General features: G+C 44.7%; 2 protein-coding genes across 2 annotated transcripts; one reads left to right on the forward strand and one right to left on the reverse strand.

Moving 5' to 3' along the window:
• Positions 1-895: 895 nt before the first annotated feature.
• On the reverse strand, positions 896-6351 carry TCEANC2 (transcription elongation factor A N-terminal and central domain containing 2). Its single transcript, XM_039555769.1, has 4 exons — positions 6137-6351; positions 4980-5121; positions 3562-3755; positions 896-1832 (listed from the first exon to the last, which is right to left on the reverse strand). The coding sequence occupies exons 1-4, from the start codon at positions 6236-6238 to the stop codon at positions 1644-1646; spliced, it is 627 nt and encodes a 208-aa protein (XP_039411703.1). The 5' UTR covers positions 6239-6351; the 3' UTR covers positions 896-1643.
• TMEM59 (transmembrane protein 59) lies at positions 6305-14810 on the forward strand. The gene is made up of 8 exons (XM_039555768.1): positions 6305-6739; positions 8862-8967; positions 11106-11200; positions 11402-11554; positions 11815-11899; positions 12208-12292; positions 13010-13118; positions 13836-14810. Exons 1-8 carry the CDS (start codon positions 6320-6322, stop codon positions 13989-13991), a joined length of 1209 nt encoding a protein of 402 aa, XP_039411702.1. The 5' UTR covers positions 6305-6319; the 3' UTR covers positions 13992-14810.
• Positions 14811-16871: the final 2061 nt, after the last annotated feature.

Below are 16871 nucleotides of genomic sequence, written 5' to 3' on the forward strand. Positions count from 1 at the left end.
TTTCTAAATGAAAAGTATTTGGCACAGCCAGACTGTATCTGACCTGTGTGGGAAACTTCCTTGGCCTGGCCTTCCTTAGACCAGAAGTTCCTCCTTTTCAGGAATTTTGCTTCTCACATGTTACCCAAATAGAGAAAACACAGCCCAGCACCAGGAACAGGAAGCTAAAATTAAATACTGCAGGTCTTGGCGTTGCAGCTCTGATGCAAAACCTGTGTCATTCATTGATCCTGAACCCCTCCTGACAGTCCAGGATACACAAATTCAATCACAGCTGTGCAGTTTGAAGCTATTTAAGTGGGGAATGGAGCTGATTGCTTGTAAGAAATTGAGGGTTTTCCCATTTCTTGCTATAGCTTGGTCAACAAGTATTACATCTTACTGAATATTACCCACACCATCACCACTCAAGGATCTGCCAGTTTCTGCCTCCAACACACCTAACCTTAACGTCCTACAAATAAAACCTCTGTGTTCAGCTGTTTGGGGACACCTTCAATGTGTACAGGCAAAACTGGTCTTGGACTGGCCCAAGCAAACAAAACAGTGTAGATATTTTTAAGAGAACCTGCAATTATCTAATTAAATTTCAACACCTCAAGTAAATTTTGGGTGTTTCTGCTAAGGGTCTACAGAAGAAAAAAGTATCTAGCAGGTCCAAGTAATGGCAGTCAGTCATTTTTTAGGTGAAGACATGAACACCATGCCTGGAACAGCCTCAGTAATAGCTTATGGAGAAGGAGACAACTTGTGGCAGGAAAGAAATCAGAGCAAATATAGCGACAAGATTTCCAGTTTTCAATAACTAGAAAGAATTTAAACAATAGTTTGTTGCTTAGATTTGTTCACGCAAACATTCTGAACCATGTTCCTTTTGGAGGAAAAAAAAAGCCTGTAAAAGGAGTATTTCATTTTATTTAGAAAATTCATTACATGTTTTCTTTCACATTACAGTAAGAACAAGCACCATGTTTACATCATGAGTGAGGTTTGGAAGGCTGAGTGAGCTGCTCCTTGAACAGAGGCATCAGATAGCACCTATACCCTGGGGCTTTAGAAAATGCCCCAAATCACAGGATGGCTGAGATGATGGAAGTTACTGAAATCCATTTTGCATCCAGTTCTGGAATGCAGCAAAGGGAAATCACCTTGGCAAAACAGCTCTTGCCACAGGCAGGGCCCACCTGCAGCAGTCATGGCTGACTTAGGGCTAACCAGAGTTTGCAATTATCCACTAGGAATCCCCTCCCATGGACCAATTACCCTGAATTCCCAGTATTTCCAACCAGCACAGCACAGAGCTGCTCCTTTAAAAGGGTTATTCAGCTGATTACACCAGAAGATCCACATCAGGGATGGAGCTAAACTGAGCTATGACAAATGTGCAGAAGAGAGAAACAGGTGAGTCAGCAAGGATGGAAAATATACAGCAGAGTAGAAGAAACTTTCCTTGCAACAAGCCCACATGGATTTTTACCAAGTCAGATTTATAGCACCCATTCCATCATTAGTTCTTCCCTCCAGCAGCCCAGTTCATGGAGTGGTGCCAGGGAGTCACACACAGTCAGCCCTCCTGCACTCCCCTCACGACAGGGAGGGCTCCCAGTTCCAGGGAAATGCAGGCACAGGAAGTTCTCAACACCTCACTTTTTATGGCTCTGTACAAAGGCAGGGACAGTGAGTGTGCCAGCCTTGACTCCTGCTCGGGTCTCAGGTTTGTGCTTTAATGAGAAGACAAGGGCTCGCACGGCCCTGCGATACGGAGCGCTAATGAGGCGGGAACAGAGATGAAAAGCTTCGCGCTCAATATTTTCAGCCAGTGGGTGATCAATCTGAAAACAGCAAAGTATAAAATTAGATCTTTACATTTAATAAGGAGGCCAGCTGATTGAAATTGGAGTTTGCTGCTTTTCAGTGTTTCTTCATTAATCAGCTTAGATTCAAGGAAATCTGCTTCCCATCACAAGTGTAACAGGAAGAGCAATTTAATTCCACCCTAGCAATTAAAGGACAAGGCAACGTGGTCAGTGGCAGGGAACATATCCCCACCTCCAGCTGGGTGGCAGTACTTTGCCATCACAACAGGAAACTAATCTGTGACAAGCTTTGGGTATCAAGCTCAACTGCAATTATAAACTATGCTGTAGTGTCTCCATAAAGCTCACTTTTGATCTTGCTGACATAAGATACCTTGGATACTATTTTAAACTTGATTCCAACAGCAACTCTAAGACATGCCAAACACTTGGCAACTCTGCCTGGTGCTATAAAGGGAAATGTGGGCTCTCTGTGTGTAGAAGGAGGTGTAATTAAGAACGCAGAAAGGGATTTGCTAAATGTTAATTATGTAGTTATTGCTTCAACATGTGCCAAAACCTGTAATTCAGCAGAGTTTAGGAAAAAATCCCCCACCCTTCAAGAAATGGTTTTAATTTCACTTCTGCCTTTTGTGATGGGGGATCTCCCATGCTTTGCATGCAGGAGATTCCAGTGAGCCAAGTAGTATTCCAGCAAGTCCTTCACCACACAGGTTTTGCTACACATCACTAAAAAGCCCCTTGGACCCACTCAGCCCCACCTTCCCTTCTCCTTTTTGTCAGTCTCTCAGGTGTTGGTGCAGCAGCTGTGGCTCCCCTGCCTTTATAAGCAGTTCAACTGCTGTGACCTCTGCTTGTACATGTGGTGGCTGCAGGTGTTTTCAGGTGAGTCCTGTTCAGAGGCAATTCTGCTTTTCCCAATTCTTGTTTACCCAATTCTACTTGTTTTAGGGTGGTACCAGAGTCTTTATGTCCCACAGATTTAGACTTTACTACCAGTCTAACACCATGCATAGCTGTGCTAAGATCTAAGCTTGACCCAGCAAAGGTAAGTTCCTGCCTTTCTGAGGCATTCCTACAGCAAACCATCCTTCTATGCTGCACCAGACTGGAAGCTGGAGAGGTTGTTCTCACAGCCAGCAAACACAAAACTTTGAAATTCTTTAGTGTTTAACACTTGACTCGTCATTTAAAGGATAATTATTATGGCATTTCATAGACCAAGGAAACTATTATTAAGCCTTACAGCAAAGCCTTGTCCATTTAGTTAAACATACCTGAGGGATCTGGTATTTATCACCACTTTATATACTGTCAACCTTACCTCTCCGTTTTTGCTATAGATTGAAATTTACAAATACTGAATTAGGAAACACCCAAAAAGTCCCACTCTTGCTTCCACAGCTGTTTAATAGGAAAAACTTCATGCTCTATTAATTTCCCCCTTCTCTTGTACAGCCCAACTGCAGTGGCTACACAAGTAATCTGTTGACAGGTTATAGAAATGACAAAATACACCTTGCTTACAATTAGCAGGTTCGCTTGGTTAACAACCAAAAAACATTATCTAGCTTGCAAATGGAGTTACTTATAAATAGGGATGTGCTGTGAATCCCTAAAAATAGGAACAGATCACCTGGTCTTGTCCCCACTCTGCTTGGCAGTAGCTCTGGCTGGAAAAGGTTTAACTTGTTCCTACAAGAAGGAAGTTTTTGAGCCACAGACAAGTGCCTCTGAATTGTACCTCTAATTCCAGGGCTTCACAGAGCAGCTTCCGAGCATTCTTCCTGAAAGCCTCAGTCTTGGGGTCGCTCCTGACCTCAATGGAGGGCCTGTTGGAGTGGTCCCTGATGAAGGTTCGCCACTCCCTGTAAATGTCCTTGGCGAGGCCGGACACGTCCGGGTCGGGGTGTTTGCGCATCTTGTTCACGGTGTGACCTGGAAAACAGGAACAGCTCTTTTGGGACTGGCAGGTGGGAAAAAACACAACTGACACCAGCCAAATCACATCTGTGCCAAAGGAGCCACACATGTTTTTAACTCAGGCAGTCTCAGCAAAACAACCAAAGCATTGACACAAACATATATACAAAATGACTAGGAGCTAAGCATGGAGCCTGAGAAATAAGCAAGGAATTGTGAAAATCACCTTCCCAAGTCACCAAGGTGTGGAGCAACACTTATGTAACAGAGGGCTACACTAGTTTTTTACACAGATTCTGGATCTGGTGAAAGCTTTTAAGCTTGGCCTATAAAAAATGCTGTTTTTTAACTGGAAACCCCTTTAAGGACGCAGATGTTACTGGTGATGGCTGTAGCACTTTAACATGTGAACACCACGGTGACTCCAAGCAGAATCTTTCCTGTCGAGAGGGCCTAGCAGTGCAGAAGAGGCTTTCCCCTGCGAGGAGACAAAAGGGACCTTCCTGCTTCCAAAGGGGTGTTTTTCCCTGGCCAGGAGCGCTGTCGGCCAGGAGATGTCAGTGTTAGGCTTCAGTGGCTCTTCCAGCCCGGCGCTATTCAGACAGGAAAAATCCCGGGAAAAGCCTGAATAAGCTGAAGATAGCAAATGAAACGACAGATCAGAAGGACGGGGAAAGGGGCGGATCACATCTCTTTTTCCAGGGCTCTGTGAATACAGATCCGCCTGCTCTGATGGCAAACAAAGGCCGGGATGCTCTCCCTGCTCAGGAAAGCCAGGGGCCATGCGGTCACACATTATCCCTCCCCCAAGTCCTACAGAAAAGAGGCAGGCATCGGGCTGTGCCATTTGCATGGAGCTGCCCATCTGCCGGGGATTCCTCAGGATGAGGATGCAGGAAGCCAGTCTGAGGAGATTTTCTCACACCTTCAGAGGATTCAGCCAAATCAGATAAATGAGCACTGACAGACAGCAGAAGGAATAAAACACACAGGTACCAAGGAGAGCTCTTCAAAACTCTGACCACAAAAGGGGTGATGCAGTATTTCCTGGGAGGAATCAGAGGACAGTTGACTTTTTCAGTGCAAGCTGTGAAAACTGCAGGCTTGATATCAACAATATTTCATTGGCAGCAATTTCCTCATTTCTTAAAAAGCTTCCAGACTAGTCTCTTTGTGTACTGACAAGCCAAGCAGACACAAGACAGCCTAATATTCACAGTTTAGATAGACCAGATGTACCTATTTTAGTGGAACATAACACTTCTTTGGAAGGTATTTTCTTCTTCAGCTCCTTCAAAGCTTCCATCAGGTTCTCTTTTGGTTGCCCAGGAAGCTCAAGTATGGACTTCCATCGTTTTATGTCTTCCACAACCACAACTCTCTGGGAAAGAGAAAAGCCATTAGGGAAGTGGAACATTGTTATAAGTAAGGACACTGCCTTCATTTCAGCTAATGGGGCTGTTATCAATGCATGAATTATTGATCATGATGGGTACTTGCTTGGAATTAGAAAACCCCTGCAAATCAAGACTCTAGTAACCAGAAAGCAAAGTGAGAGGCATCACCTTGGTCTGCCAAACTCTGGGCAGGTAACAGCAAACATCTCCTGGAAGTGTTGTGAATTTAAGGAATCCATTGTATAAATGCCTCTAAATAGGAAAAGGGATTAAGGGGGAGGTGGCTGATTATCCTTAGAATCCCACTCAGATTGACTGCAAAAGTAAAATAATGCCAGCAAGGTGAGAAACAAAGCATTAGGGAACACGAATGCAGACCTGAGTACACTGCACAGCTGCAGCGTTTTTCACTGGTTTTGCCACAGACCTTGACAGAACAGACTGCAAACAGTTCAAGTCTCGTATTTTGGATGTGAGGCATCTTATTCAGCAGTGGTCAGACAACTGCAGTGCTTTACGCAGTATTCTTTTGATTTCTGCCACACATCGATGAACTTTTTGGTGCAGCTAATGTTTTGCTGTTGTGTTTCTACAAGCAAGTGACCAAGAGAGGTTCAGCTCTTGTGCAGGTCTCACGCAAGACATCCATGAAGTGAACTGAAGGGATTTCCTTGCTGGGGAGGGAAGAGAGCCAGCTGGAAATACTGGCGGTGCCACCGGGCTATCCTAGAATCGTGTGCCCAGCCTGACCCTGCACCACGCCGAGTTATGGAACCCCCTCCAAGGCAGCAGAGCCCTCTGCACCTGTATAACCGCTTCCCTGCGAGGATCCCACCTCAGCCCTGCAAAGATTTCGGTGCAGGGCCGGTGTTCACACACGGCTCCTCCGCCGCCGCCCCGCGCTGCCCCGCCCGTGCCGCACCCGGTGCCGCGGGCTGACGACCCTCCTCGGCCCCGGGAGGCCGGCCGTGCCCCCGCTCCCTCCCGCCGGTGACCTGCCTTGAGGGACTCGAGGGTGACCTGCCGGCAGACGCGAGGCCCGGGCGCGGCCCGGCGGGGGCTCTGCGGGTCGCGGGCACGGCGCACCACGAACCGGTCCATGTTAGCCCGGCCTCACGGAAGCCGCCGCCGCCGCCCCACCATTTCCGCCCGGTAGTTCCCACCAGGGCGAGGCCCTATGGGATGGCCGGGGGTACCCAGCGGTGCGGACAACACTTCCCAGCAGGCCCCGCGCGGGAGGCGGTGCCGCTGCCTCGTCCTTTCCGCACGGTAGTGCCCACCGGGGGCGAGGCTCTATGGAATGGGCGGGCGTGCCTCGCTGCGCGGACTACACCTCCCAGCAGGCCCCGCGCGGGGCGTGGGCACATCTCGCGAGAGGCTGCCGGCGGCCGGTGCCGGGGCGGAGGGACGAAGATGGCGGTGCGGCGGGGAGGCCTCGCCGTCCTCCTCCTGCTCCTGCCGCTGTTCCTGGTGATCCAGGCGGAAGCCGCCGCAGGGCCGCTCCCCGCCGCCTCCTCCGAGGCCTTCGACTCCGTGCTGGGCAACACGGCGTCGTGTCACCGCGCCTGCCAGCTGACCTACTCCCTGCACACCTACCCCAAGGTACGGGCGGGCCGTTCCCCGCACCTGCGCCGCTTCCCTCCGCCTTCCCCGGGGCCGGCACGGCCGCTCCTTTGCCCCTCTCCCCCTGCAGCTCCGTCTCGTCTCTAAAGACAGATACTTCGTTATGGAAATAGATGGGCAGGCTGCCGCTTGCCAGTGAAGCGCTGTTGTCAAAGTAGAGCTTTGTCAGTGCTGCGGCTTTTGTGGGTTTTGGGCGTTTTGCTGCTCTTGTTTTTTCTTCCTGTTCCTAAAAAGGCAACTGTAATTTGGCTTGGGGTGTTCCATATTTTGGGCACTAAAAGAGTGCTGCGTTTGTGGCAGCGCAGAGATCCTGAGTCAGGGTGCCAGTGCGGCACTGGATGTTGAAGGATGAAACATAAATGATGACAAACAAGTAGCTCGTCAGAGCCTTTATGGGAAATTCTTATCTCATGATAAAATACCGAAAGTGTCTGATAGGAATTTAGTTTCATACCTCAGAGTTTTGCTGTTGGTTCTTGCTTTGTACAGCTTTGAACTACGGGCTTAAATTTGGAAAATCTTGGATTAAAAATCTCATCTTTCCTTGTTCTTTTTTGGCAACAAACTTCATTATCAGCTGCAGCTGTGTAGCAGGTGGCACTCTTATCCCAGATTTAGGATTTCACAGGAAGGCTGCAGGCAAGTGGAGCAGTGCCAGGATCAGGTAACAGGGCTTTGTCTGCTTCCCCATGGAATTCAGTAGGATTTTGTAGCTGATCCTGGTGTCACCATGGAGAGAAGGAGCAGGGAGTTGTGTGAAATAAAAGTAAATTTACATGTGTACTTACAGCTTGTTTTGGTGCGTTGCTCTTGTTTCTCTTGCAGGACCTTTTGAAGTTCAAGGAGGGCTGATATTTCTGTGATTTTTATTGCACTTTTGAATTTTGCTACTTTAGTTCTTGAATATTAATTTTGTTATGTGTTGTTGGAGCTGTTCACTAGTACAATCACATCTTCCTTTACATTTAGTGTTTGTTCTGTTTGTCACAAAACTGCTGGTGGAATTGAAGGAAGTTGTTTTTGTTGTGATTGGAAAATGAGATAAACTTCATTGAGACTGTCATGGAGATATATTTGTAAACTGATTTATCTGGGTATCAATGTACAGAAGATGTTTTCTGTGACAGCACACCCACTTTGTCAGTGTGAGACTTGAATTTTAATTTATATTCACAATTTTCTACTCTTGTGCCTTTAAAGCACGTGAACTCATGGACTCAGTTACAATGGCCAGGTCATTTACAACAGGTTGTACAAGAGGTGCCGTGTGTTTGGTTGTTGTTAAATTACTTCAGAGCCTGTTCTGCACCTGTGCAGTTCGAGTGGCTGCTGCCTTTGAAGTTCTGATTCATGGGTCAGTGACAGGGTGTGGTCAGAGGTGGGACAGTCCGGTGACAAAGGTTTTGGTTCACATCCATCCCCTTGGTGCTGTGGATGGAAGAAATACTAGGTGTAGGATTTCTATATTTGCTTAATTTTAGTGGTTGGCAGTGAGGAAGCACTTTTGCCATTCAGTTCAATATAATAAATAAACATTTGTGTTTGTGGAGCTGGTCTGGCAATAAGCAGATAACCAGGATGCTGTGTAGGACATTAGAAAATAATCTCTTTCTCTGATAGTTCTGTCGTAGTTGTGATTAGAGTCATTAGTCTGATTAGATACATTGTATTACACTGTAAAAATTAGAAGTTTCCTGTTCTTTCCTGCTGGGTTTTACCATTTCAGTTCTGAGAATGGAGATTTGATACTCTTTGTAGGGTTAAACATCAATAAATCTTTTACAGCGCTGTCTCTTAATTTCAAACACAGCACTTTCTAAAAAATTCATTTTGCTTGTGAGTTGTGTGCCTGGAATTACAAAATAGCATTTGCTGTTCCGGGTTTGCCCACTGCAGAAGGAAAAGCTCTGATTGAAATAAATCCGGAAGTTGTTAGCGCTGCTTGGCTTGGGTTTATTTCGGGTCGTCACATTGAGCTGGGTTGTAGGTCTGATGGAGGGAAGAAGCACAAAAACACCCAACCAAACAACAAAAAAACGCTTGTTTTCTGACAATTTATTGTGGACTGGAGGGATGCAAGCCTGTCCTTGTGCCTCCCCAGGAAGAGGAGCTGTACGCCTGCCAGCGGGGCTGCCGACTCTTCTCCATCTGTCAGTTTGTGGACGATGGCGCCGATTTGAATCGGACCAAACAGGAATGCGACTCTGGTGAGCCCTCAGAGCCCCTTCCACATCCCATCATATGAAGACATAATGGAGGGGAGAGCTGCAATGTCTGAAAGGGTGGTATTAAATTGGTGGCATTCCTTCGGTTGGTTTGGGTTTGTTTAACAGATTCTTAAAGTCTATGTACAGGATATTTGAAAAAAAAAAAAAAATCTCAGGGGAAGGTTGTTTTCTGTGAGTTTCTCCTTAGTGTTGCTGATTTCCTGAACTTCTCAAGTATCATCAGTCTCTGTAAATAAATTAGAAATACTTCATTTTATTATGAACAGTTTGTCATAGAAAACACAAAATGCCTGGGGGAAAATCCAGGCAAATGAACACTTGTCTTTTAATAATTCCCTGCGACAATCAGTCCCATTTGTCATTCCTGAAAAATCTGTGTATAGAAGTGAATTTTTAAGTGGAGCAAGAACACAGATATTAATATGCCTTGTAACTTGTGGCCTAGGCTACATCCTAAGCTTTCCCTGCAGCTAAACCCTTGGGAATGAAGTACGTGTTTTGTTTGGAATAGACCTTTAAGTACTGGTTACTAATTCTCTCAGGCTATCTGTGTTAGAGCAAAGATTTCACAGTGAAGATGAAATATAGAATCATTTAAGTTGGAGAAGACTTATAAGATCATCATTCCCCTAGCACTGCCAAGCCCACCACTAAACCATGTCCCCAAGTGCCACACCTTTAAATTCCTCCAGGGATGGTGTGTGATACAGGCTAACTAACAGTGGTTTTGGAATGGTATAGAACTTCTTTCAGTAATATTGAGGAAGCTGATTCAATGTTTTATTCAGAAATGAAGGGTAGGAACTCTCTATCTTTACTGCCAGTAAGCACCAGGCCAGCACTCAAGGAAGGCTTTTGTCCTCTCAGTGGCTTGTGAAAGCAAGAGAGCTTGTGGCCTGCTCAGGTAGGGAAGCAGAAGCCTGACATGGAAAGATGCTGATGTGTTACAAAACTGCACTAAATACTCCAGAAATGGGCTAATGCTCCAGTCTGTCACACTGTATGTGTAGCTGTGATACAGCCTGTCAGTGCAGTTGTCAAACCACACACGAAAGAGTGCCATAAAGCAGGGTAACGTAGCAATAGAGCACATGTAGAGTAATGGAACAGTTGCTTCTGGTTTAACTCCCCTTTCTGGGACTGTTGTCTTTGCTGGCTTATGTTCTGTAATCTGCTGGTGGGTGCCCTGAGTGAGTGTTCTGTGCTTGGCAGATCCATCTTGGCTGATCTGCTCAATTCCGTCTCTGGTGCTTCCTGCAAACACTGACTCTGTGGCAGTTGTAGCGTGGAATGGCTGCTCAGGTGCCATGAGCTGAACACTCAAATGTTTAGCTGCTGCTGCCATGCTTCCTGCCAGCTTCTTAGTCTTTATGATGGTCCATTTGCTCCTCTGGAAAATTGGGAGAGCACCTGTCCTCTGTGTTGCTTCTTGGTTTGATTCTTTAGTTCAGGCACTACTGCAACACTGTCCACGTAAGCTTTAGAATTGTTCAGGAGAGCTGTGCCTGTATATCATCTGCCTGATTTGTCCATGGGCAGAATAAACTAAATTATTCTCTCCAAATATTTTAGATTTCTTGGTCTTTATGATCTCTAGTGAGCAATTAATAGAAGCTCTCTGTAAAACAACGAGTTAGCTTCCTTTTTCATAAGAAATTATTCCATAGTACTTTCAGTGCAGTTTCTGTATTAGCAGGAAACACTCCCTTGATATTCCTGTGATACCATGGCTTCTGTGTTACCTCAAAGGGATTTAATGGACTGATGGTCCCTCTGTTCTCTTTAGGATTCCATCTCTGTTCTCTGATGCTTTATGTGATATGTAGAGGAAAGCTATAGTGGCAGTGGGAGGATCCATGAGAACTTGCATCCCTGAGCTCAGCCAGGGTAATGTTGGTGATCATTTGCTCTGATTGCAGCCAGATTTCAACTCCCCTGTTGAAGCTCTGATTCTGTCATTAGACCTCAGAGCAAATGCTACCCTGGGATTGCCATATCTTACTCTGCAAATGGGATTGTCAACTGCTGCTTTGTTTCTGATCCAACTTATACTGGGAATGTTTTCTTAACTAAAATGCAGAATTTATCATCTCATTTGGGGAAATTCTCCCTTGCAGCCTGTACTGAAGCATACTCCCAATCTGATGAACAATATGCTTGCCATCTTGGATGCCAGAACCAGTTGCCATTTGCTGAGTTAAGGCAAGAGCAAGTAAGTAGGTGACATGTTTTTCAAATACCACCTACTTGTTTCTGTTCCTTGTGTGTCTTCTCATTTTTAAACTTCTTCAATGGAAAATAAATCTTCCTGAAGACTGAAATCTAGACATGGGGCAAGGGGTGAGCAAGAACATAACTTCTGTCCTTTTCAAATAAAAACCAATGGAAAAAAATGTTAATGTTGTGCTTGCAGTTAATGTCCCTGATGCCAAGAATTCATCTCCTCTTTCCTCTGACACTGGTGAGATCATTCTGGAGTGACATGATGGACTCAGCTCAGAGCTTCATAACATCTTCATGGACTTTCTACCTTCAAGCAGATGATGGCAAAATTGTCATATTCCAGGTGCTTCCTTTTTTCATTGAGATTAAGGTGTCCTGGCTGCTGACTTCAACTCTGCTCCTTCCAGCCAAAGACTGTGGAGCACCATCAAAAGTGTTTCATTTTTCCTAGTCTTTCACTGCCTTTAAGGCCATTTAAAAATTCAAACTTAAAAGAATGGAGCATGTCTTAAGGTTAATTTCTGTAATAGTTCTGAAAATGTAAGTTATCAAAATCAGTGGAAGCTTTCTAGCAGGATCTCCTAACTCCTTATTTTGTTTTAGTCAAAGCCAGAAGTGCAGTATGTTCCACAGCTTGATCAGGAAACTGGAGATACAAGAGGATCCTTGTCGCTGAGTAAAACAGCCTGTAAGTTGTTCTTTGTGTTTTGGAAGAGTAAATGCAAATGTTCCCTGTCATGCAAATTTAAAAAACGAAGTTACAGGTGGCATATGAAAGCAAATTTTTGTAAAGCTGCAATGTAATTATTTACTGTGCAGAGTGCAGCGTGTACACTTGGCAAACTGTGGTAGAAACCCAGGTCTGCTGGAAATGGAACCCTGTAAGCTGGGGCTGGTTTAAAAGCTTCCTTTTATGCTGTCTACACAGACAGTGTGTGGGGTTTGGGTTTTCCCTGTCCTTGCTCTCCTGACCTCTGTTTTGCTCTTGTACCTCAGCAGACGGACGTCCAGGGAGCTCACAGACATTCCGGGGACTCTTTGAGGAGCGAGCAAACGACAGCTTCTTCAAGTGTCTTTCCATGTACGTATGGCCTGGGATGTCTGTGCCCACTGAGGAGGATAAAGGCCTTTCCTCTGTGTGTGCAGCACTCTTGGGAGGTCTCGAGGTCTCCAAGTCTGTAGGCTCAGGATGCACAGCATCACAATTTTGTATCTGACTGTTAGTGCTGCTTTGCTGTGCTGGACCTGTGTTTTGTGCAGGCTGTCCTGCCAACTTTGATTTTTCCTTTCCATTTCAAGTGAACAACACACTGATAATTTCCTGCGCTGTTTTTCGAGTGTGTTCTGGGAACTGTTTAATCAATACTGTGTTTTGCCTGTTCATTAGCTCTGGATGTGTTTTAGGGCAAAGCACTTGTTTGGGATTGTTATGTAGCACACTGCTATGTCTTGTTTCCAGGCTGAAAATACCCAGTATGTATTTATTAAAGCTTTTTTACTTTGTCCTTAAAAGTTTACACATGCAGGATCAGTGAGTTGTCCCCAGATGCATAACAGAAAAACTGGTTTATAAATCTGTAAACAGGAGAATGCTAAGGGCCCAATAACAGAATCCAGTAAGTCTTTTGTGATACCAAAGAGGCATTAGAGTACCCAGGAGTCTGCAGTGGGCTGTGTAGCTGGAAGAGCCAGAGACAAATGAATTGGCAGGAAAGGCAGTCAAAAATGAGCCAGACTTTATAGAGTCCATTGTCTTGTATTCAGGCTATAAAATTTATCAACATTCTTCTCATTTCAGAAATTCCAGTTGGATTTTAACCACTACGCTCGTCCTGTCAGTGCTGGTGCTGCTCTGGATTTGTTGTGCAACTGTAGCTACAGCTGTAGAGCAGTATGTTCCATCTGAGGTACTGCATTTCAGAGCTGCAGTATTTCGAATTTATTCATTATATTGCTTTTATGTTACAGCTGTCTAGAGACTAAGAAATATTTGGGGGAGGTTCAGTTAGAAAGAGGGGTTTTTTTATTTTGTGGCTGTGGATGGCAAACCAATTTTGTTTATTTAAATGATGATTTTATAGCTGAGCATTCTTGCTCATTCCTGTGGCTCACAGCAGCTCTGAGCTTTACTCAGACATGATGTCTTTTGGTTTGTAGTGCTCTACTCTCAACAACTTTCAGATTACTCTGAACAAATGGAGGCTGATTCTCATTTCTCTGGGAATGAAGCTATTCCAAGGGTTGAGTGGTGTAGGGGGGGACCCAGTATGGGTTTAATGCAGGAGGATCAACAGTGAGAACAGAGGGACAGCACAGTATTGGTGAGTGCAGAGTCTGATCAAGGGGCACAGGCACTCTCCCAGTGCCCAGAGAGTCCTGGCTCACAGTGTTTGCACACCAAAGGAGCTGTTACACAAACGCTGTATCCGCCCTTCTTCTGGCAGGTTTCGTGCATTTCTTCTGGATGCAAGTCCAGTTCTAGTCATGAATTTCAGATGTTGCAGAAAGCCTGGGTTAGCTTGTGTTGCAGGGCTGCAGCCATCAGAGCCTGGAATGCAGCTGCATACTGAAATTCATTTTATTCACAGTATTTTGTCTTAAAGTAACTTGTTTAAATATTTCAGAAGCTGAGCATCTACGGAGATTTGGAATACATGAATGAGCAAAAACTCAACAGATACCCACCCTCTGCACTTGTTGTGGTTAGATGCAAGACTGAGGAACATGAAGAAGCAGGACCTCTTCCTACAAAAGTCAATCTGGATCAATCTGCAATTTAAATCTGTTGGATCCGATAGACTAATTCTAACAGAGCTAGCAACTCCTGATTGATTGTGGTGGTTCTTCAGATGAGAAGCTTAGCAGCCAGTCTTTAAATGCAAATAAAGTTGCAGAATCAACAAATGTCATGGGATTTTTGTTTTCAGCTAGTAGAGAAGATTCAGACATTCAGACATGAATTTGTTTCCAGGCATAATCACTTCTCACTGGTGTTTGTTATGTGTCTTTTTGCTTACAAAAGTTGTAAGCATGCTTTCCATACTTCTGCCAGGACACTTTCAAACTTACTTGTGTGTTCTAGGATGTAATGTGTACAGTCAGAGTTAGCTTTGTAAAGGTATTAAGACATTTTAAGTAGGCAGGAGATGCCTTTCTAGTGTTGCACTTTCTGTTGTAGTTAAGAGAAAATATTATAAAATTATCTGCTGAATTTTTTTGTACTTGTTAATGTCCATGCACAAACAACCCTGTCTCCAAAAACAGAAATCTATTTTTTCTATCGTGTGGCGATATTCAAGGTGGGAAGCATTTGTGAGGTACTGTAAGATAGAACTCAGCTTGTGAAAGATGGAAACTTTGTTAAAATTTACAGACATATCCCTTCACGTGCAGAACATAACATGGTCAGTTATTTTGTCAAACTGTAGCCTTTAAGTCTTAAATTGCTTGTAAAGTTAGCACTTGTGTTTTTTGAAGACTTCTAATTTCTGTTCTTGATTAACTATTCTGGTCTTGTAACTTCATTTACAGAAACAAGTTGATTCCTGAGAAATGAGAGCAGACAAATAAAATTGACTGTATAGAAAATGTTGACTATATAGCTTTTTGGTATGGTTAATTATTGACCACAACAGGCTCAGTGTGAAAGCCTGTCTGTAGCCTTCCTCTCAAGAGCAACATGACCTGATTTTGCTGTGTGATTCACTAGCACAGCAACAGCAACTAACAGTATCCCTCATGTCTAACCTGTTTTTTATGGATCTTATTATATGCTGGTTCCCACACTGTTGGCAAGTTGGGGGTGTCAGTGATTTATTTTAGGGTGTCTACGTGAGTGCTGGCTAGAATGCATGGTCTCCAATTCACTGTCATCTTTTTGTTGATTAGACAGAATTCCCTCAAAGGTTTAAAACCATGTACTGAAGAACTATGGAGATTCTGGGTGTGATGCAGTGTGAAGACTCTGTGACTCAGTGATGTGTTTGTTCCCTTACTTAAACCTGGCTCGGTGGTGGTTCCCAGCTTGGCTGTGAGCAGATGGTTGTGTGACTGCAGCTGATGGGGCCTTGCAGGGGCCATCAGGCAGGAATGTGCAGACCCCAGTCCAGCAGCACTCTTAACTGTGGCTGTCAGGAGCTTTCAGCCCATTAAGGATGTTTGTTTTAAGCCGGTTTCTATCAGCCTGCAGCAACTGCAATCTGAATTAAATTAGCAGTACCTCTTCATGCTGAACTCTTCAGTGGGACAGCCCAGAAGTTTGGGTGGTAGCAGCCTTTGCCCTCTGTGTAGGTGTCATTGCAGAGGGTTTGCTGTGAGAAGGGCCAGGGTGCTGTCTGGGGCCACTGCTCGCTTGGCAGGGACAGGAGATCCCCGTCAGTGATTCTGCAGCAGCGATTCAGCCGCGTTTCTGCTGGCGCAAGCAAAGCCCAGCACGGCCCCGCTGTGCTGGGGATGCCAGAGCTCAGATCTGCTGTGTGCAACCCTGTTCAGCAATTACTCTGCCAATGCTGGCTTTACTTCAGGGATTAGTGCCCATCTTCTTAGCACTGTGGTGTTTGGGATTTCCAGAAGAGACTTCAGCAATCCCCATTTTTCTAACTGAACAGCTCATGGAAATGTTTGCAAGTCTGTTAAAATGTTTTTCTTTACCATTAGCGTGGTTGCAGAGGGAGCAGCTCCGTGCAGACGTGGCTCTTTGCTTGTTCCAGCGTGGACAGTACAACCTCTGTTAGGCTGATGACTTGATTTCACAAAACTTTCTCTTCAAAACTCCATTGCTTACAGCCCCGGGCTCGAGTTAAGCAAACAACTTGTGCTTTCATTGGGTGTTTTGTCTTTTGTTTGCTGTTTAATGACATTTCAGCTGAGTGATCTGTGCAGTGCAGCCAGTGATTCAGCACTGTGCTCTTGGGTCACAGAGAGCTCTGTGCCTGTGGCACTCTGGCACTTGGCACTGCTGTATCCAGAGCCAGCCAGAGCCTGAGGAATTTGGTAAGTGTTGTAAACTTATCAAAAGATCTTCCCTCAGTAAAATCAGATAACTAGCAAGCAATTGAACTGTTTCTCAAGACTTCTAATCTAAATGGACTCTTTAAGCTATCTTGGCATTTGGCTTTGCAAAATGTCATTTCCTATTCATTTTTTGTCAAATGTTTGACTTACCGACATCTCAATTTTCAGAGGCTGCAATTTGGGTTTGATCTCTGCTCAAAACCACTGTTTAAATGAAGGGCCTTAAATTATTGAAATTGCAGGTGGAAAGCATTTTATATTCTCTTTAGGCATGTGTTCAACTGAGCCTGTATCAGATTTAGAATGGAATCATCTGGACACAAATGAGGTGACCCTCTTTAGTGTGTGCAATTCACTGCTGGCAGAAATAGCCATGGTACATTTGGGGGAAATTGGGGGATTTTTAGGTGCTAGAATTAACAATAACCTATCATATTGGATACTTTAATATTTGCTGCGTCTTCAGCTTTTCTGATCTTCAGCAATTAAAAAAAAAAAAAATTTAAATTTCAGAAAAGCTTGCTTATGTTTCTTACCTCGCTGTCATGAACTCATTTTTCTGAACTCTAAGCAGTCTTTGATGTGGGTAACTGCTCTAAAATCCAACTGTACCCTGCTTGGCTACAGCTGACTTTGATAATCCTGCA

Source organism: Corvus cornix, chromosome 8 (assembly GCF_000738735.6).
Source record: "Corvus cornix cornix isolate S_Up_H32 chromosome 8, ASM73873v5, whole genome shotgun sequence".
NCBI lineage: Eukaryota > Metazoa > Chordata > Aves > Passeriformes > Corvidae > Corvus > Corvus cornix.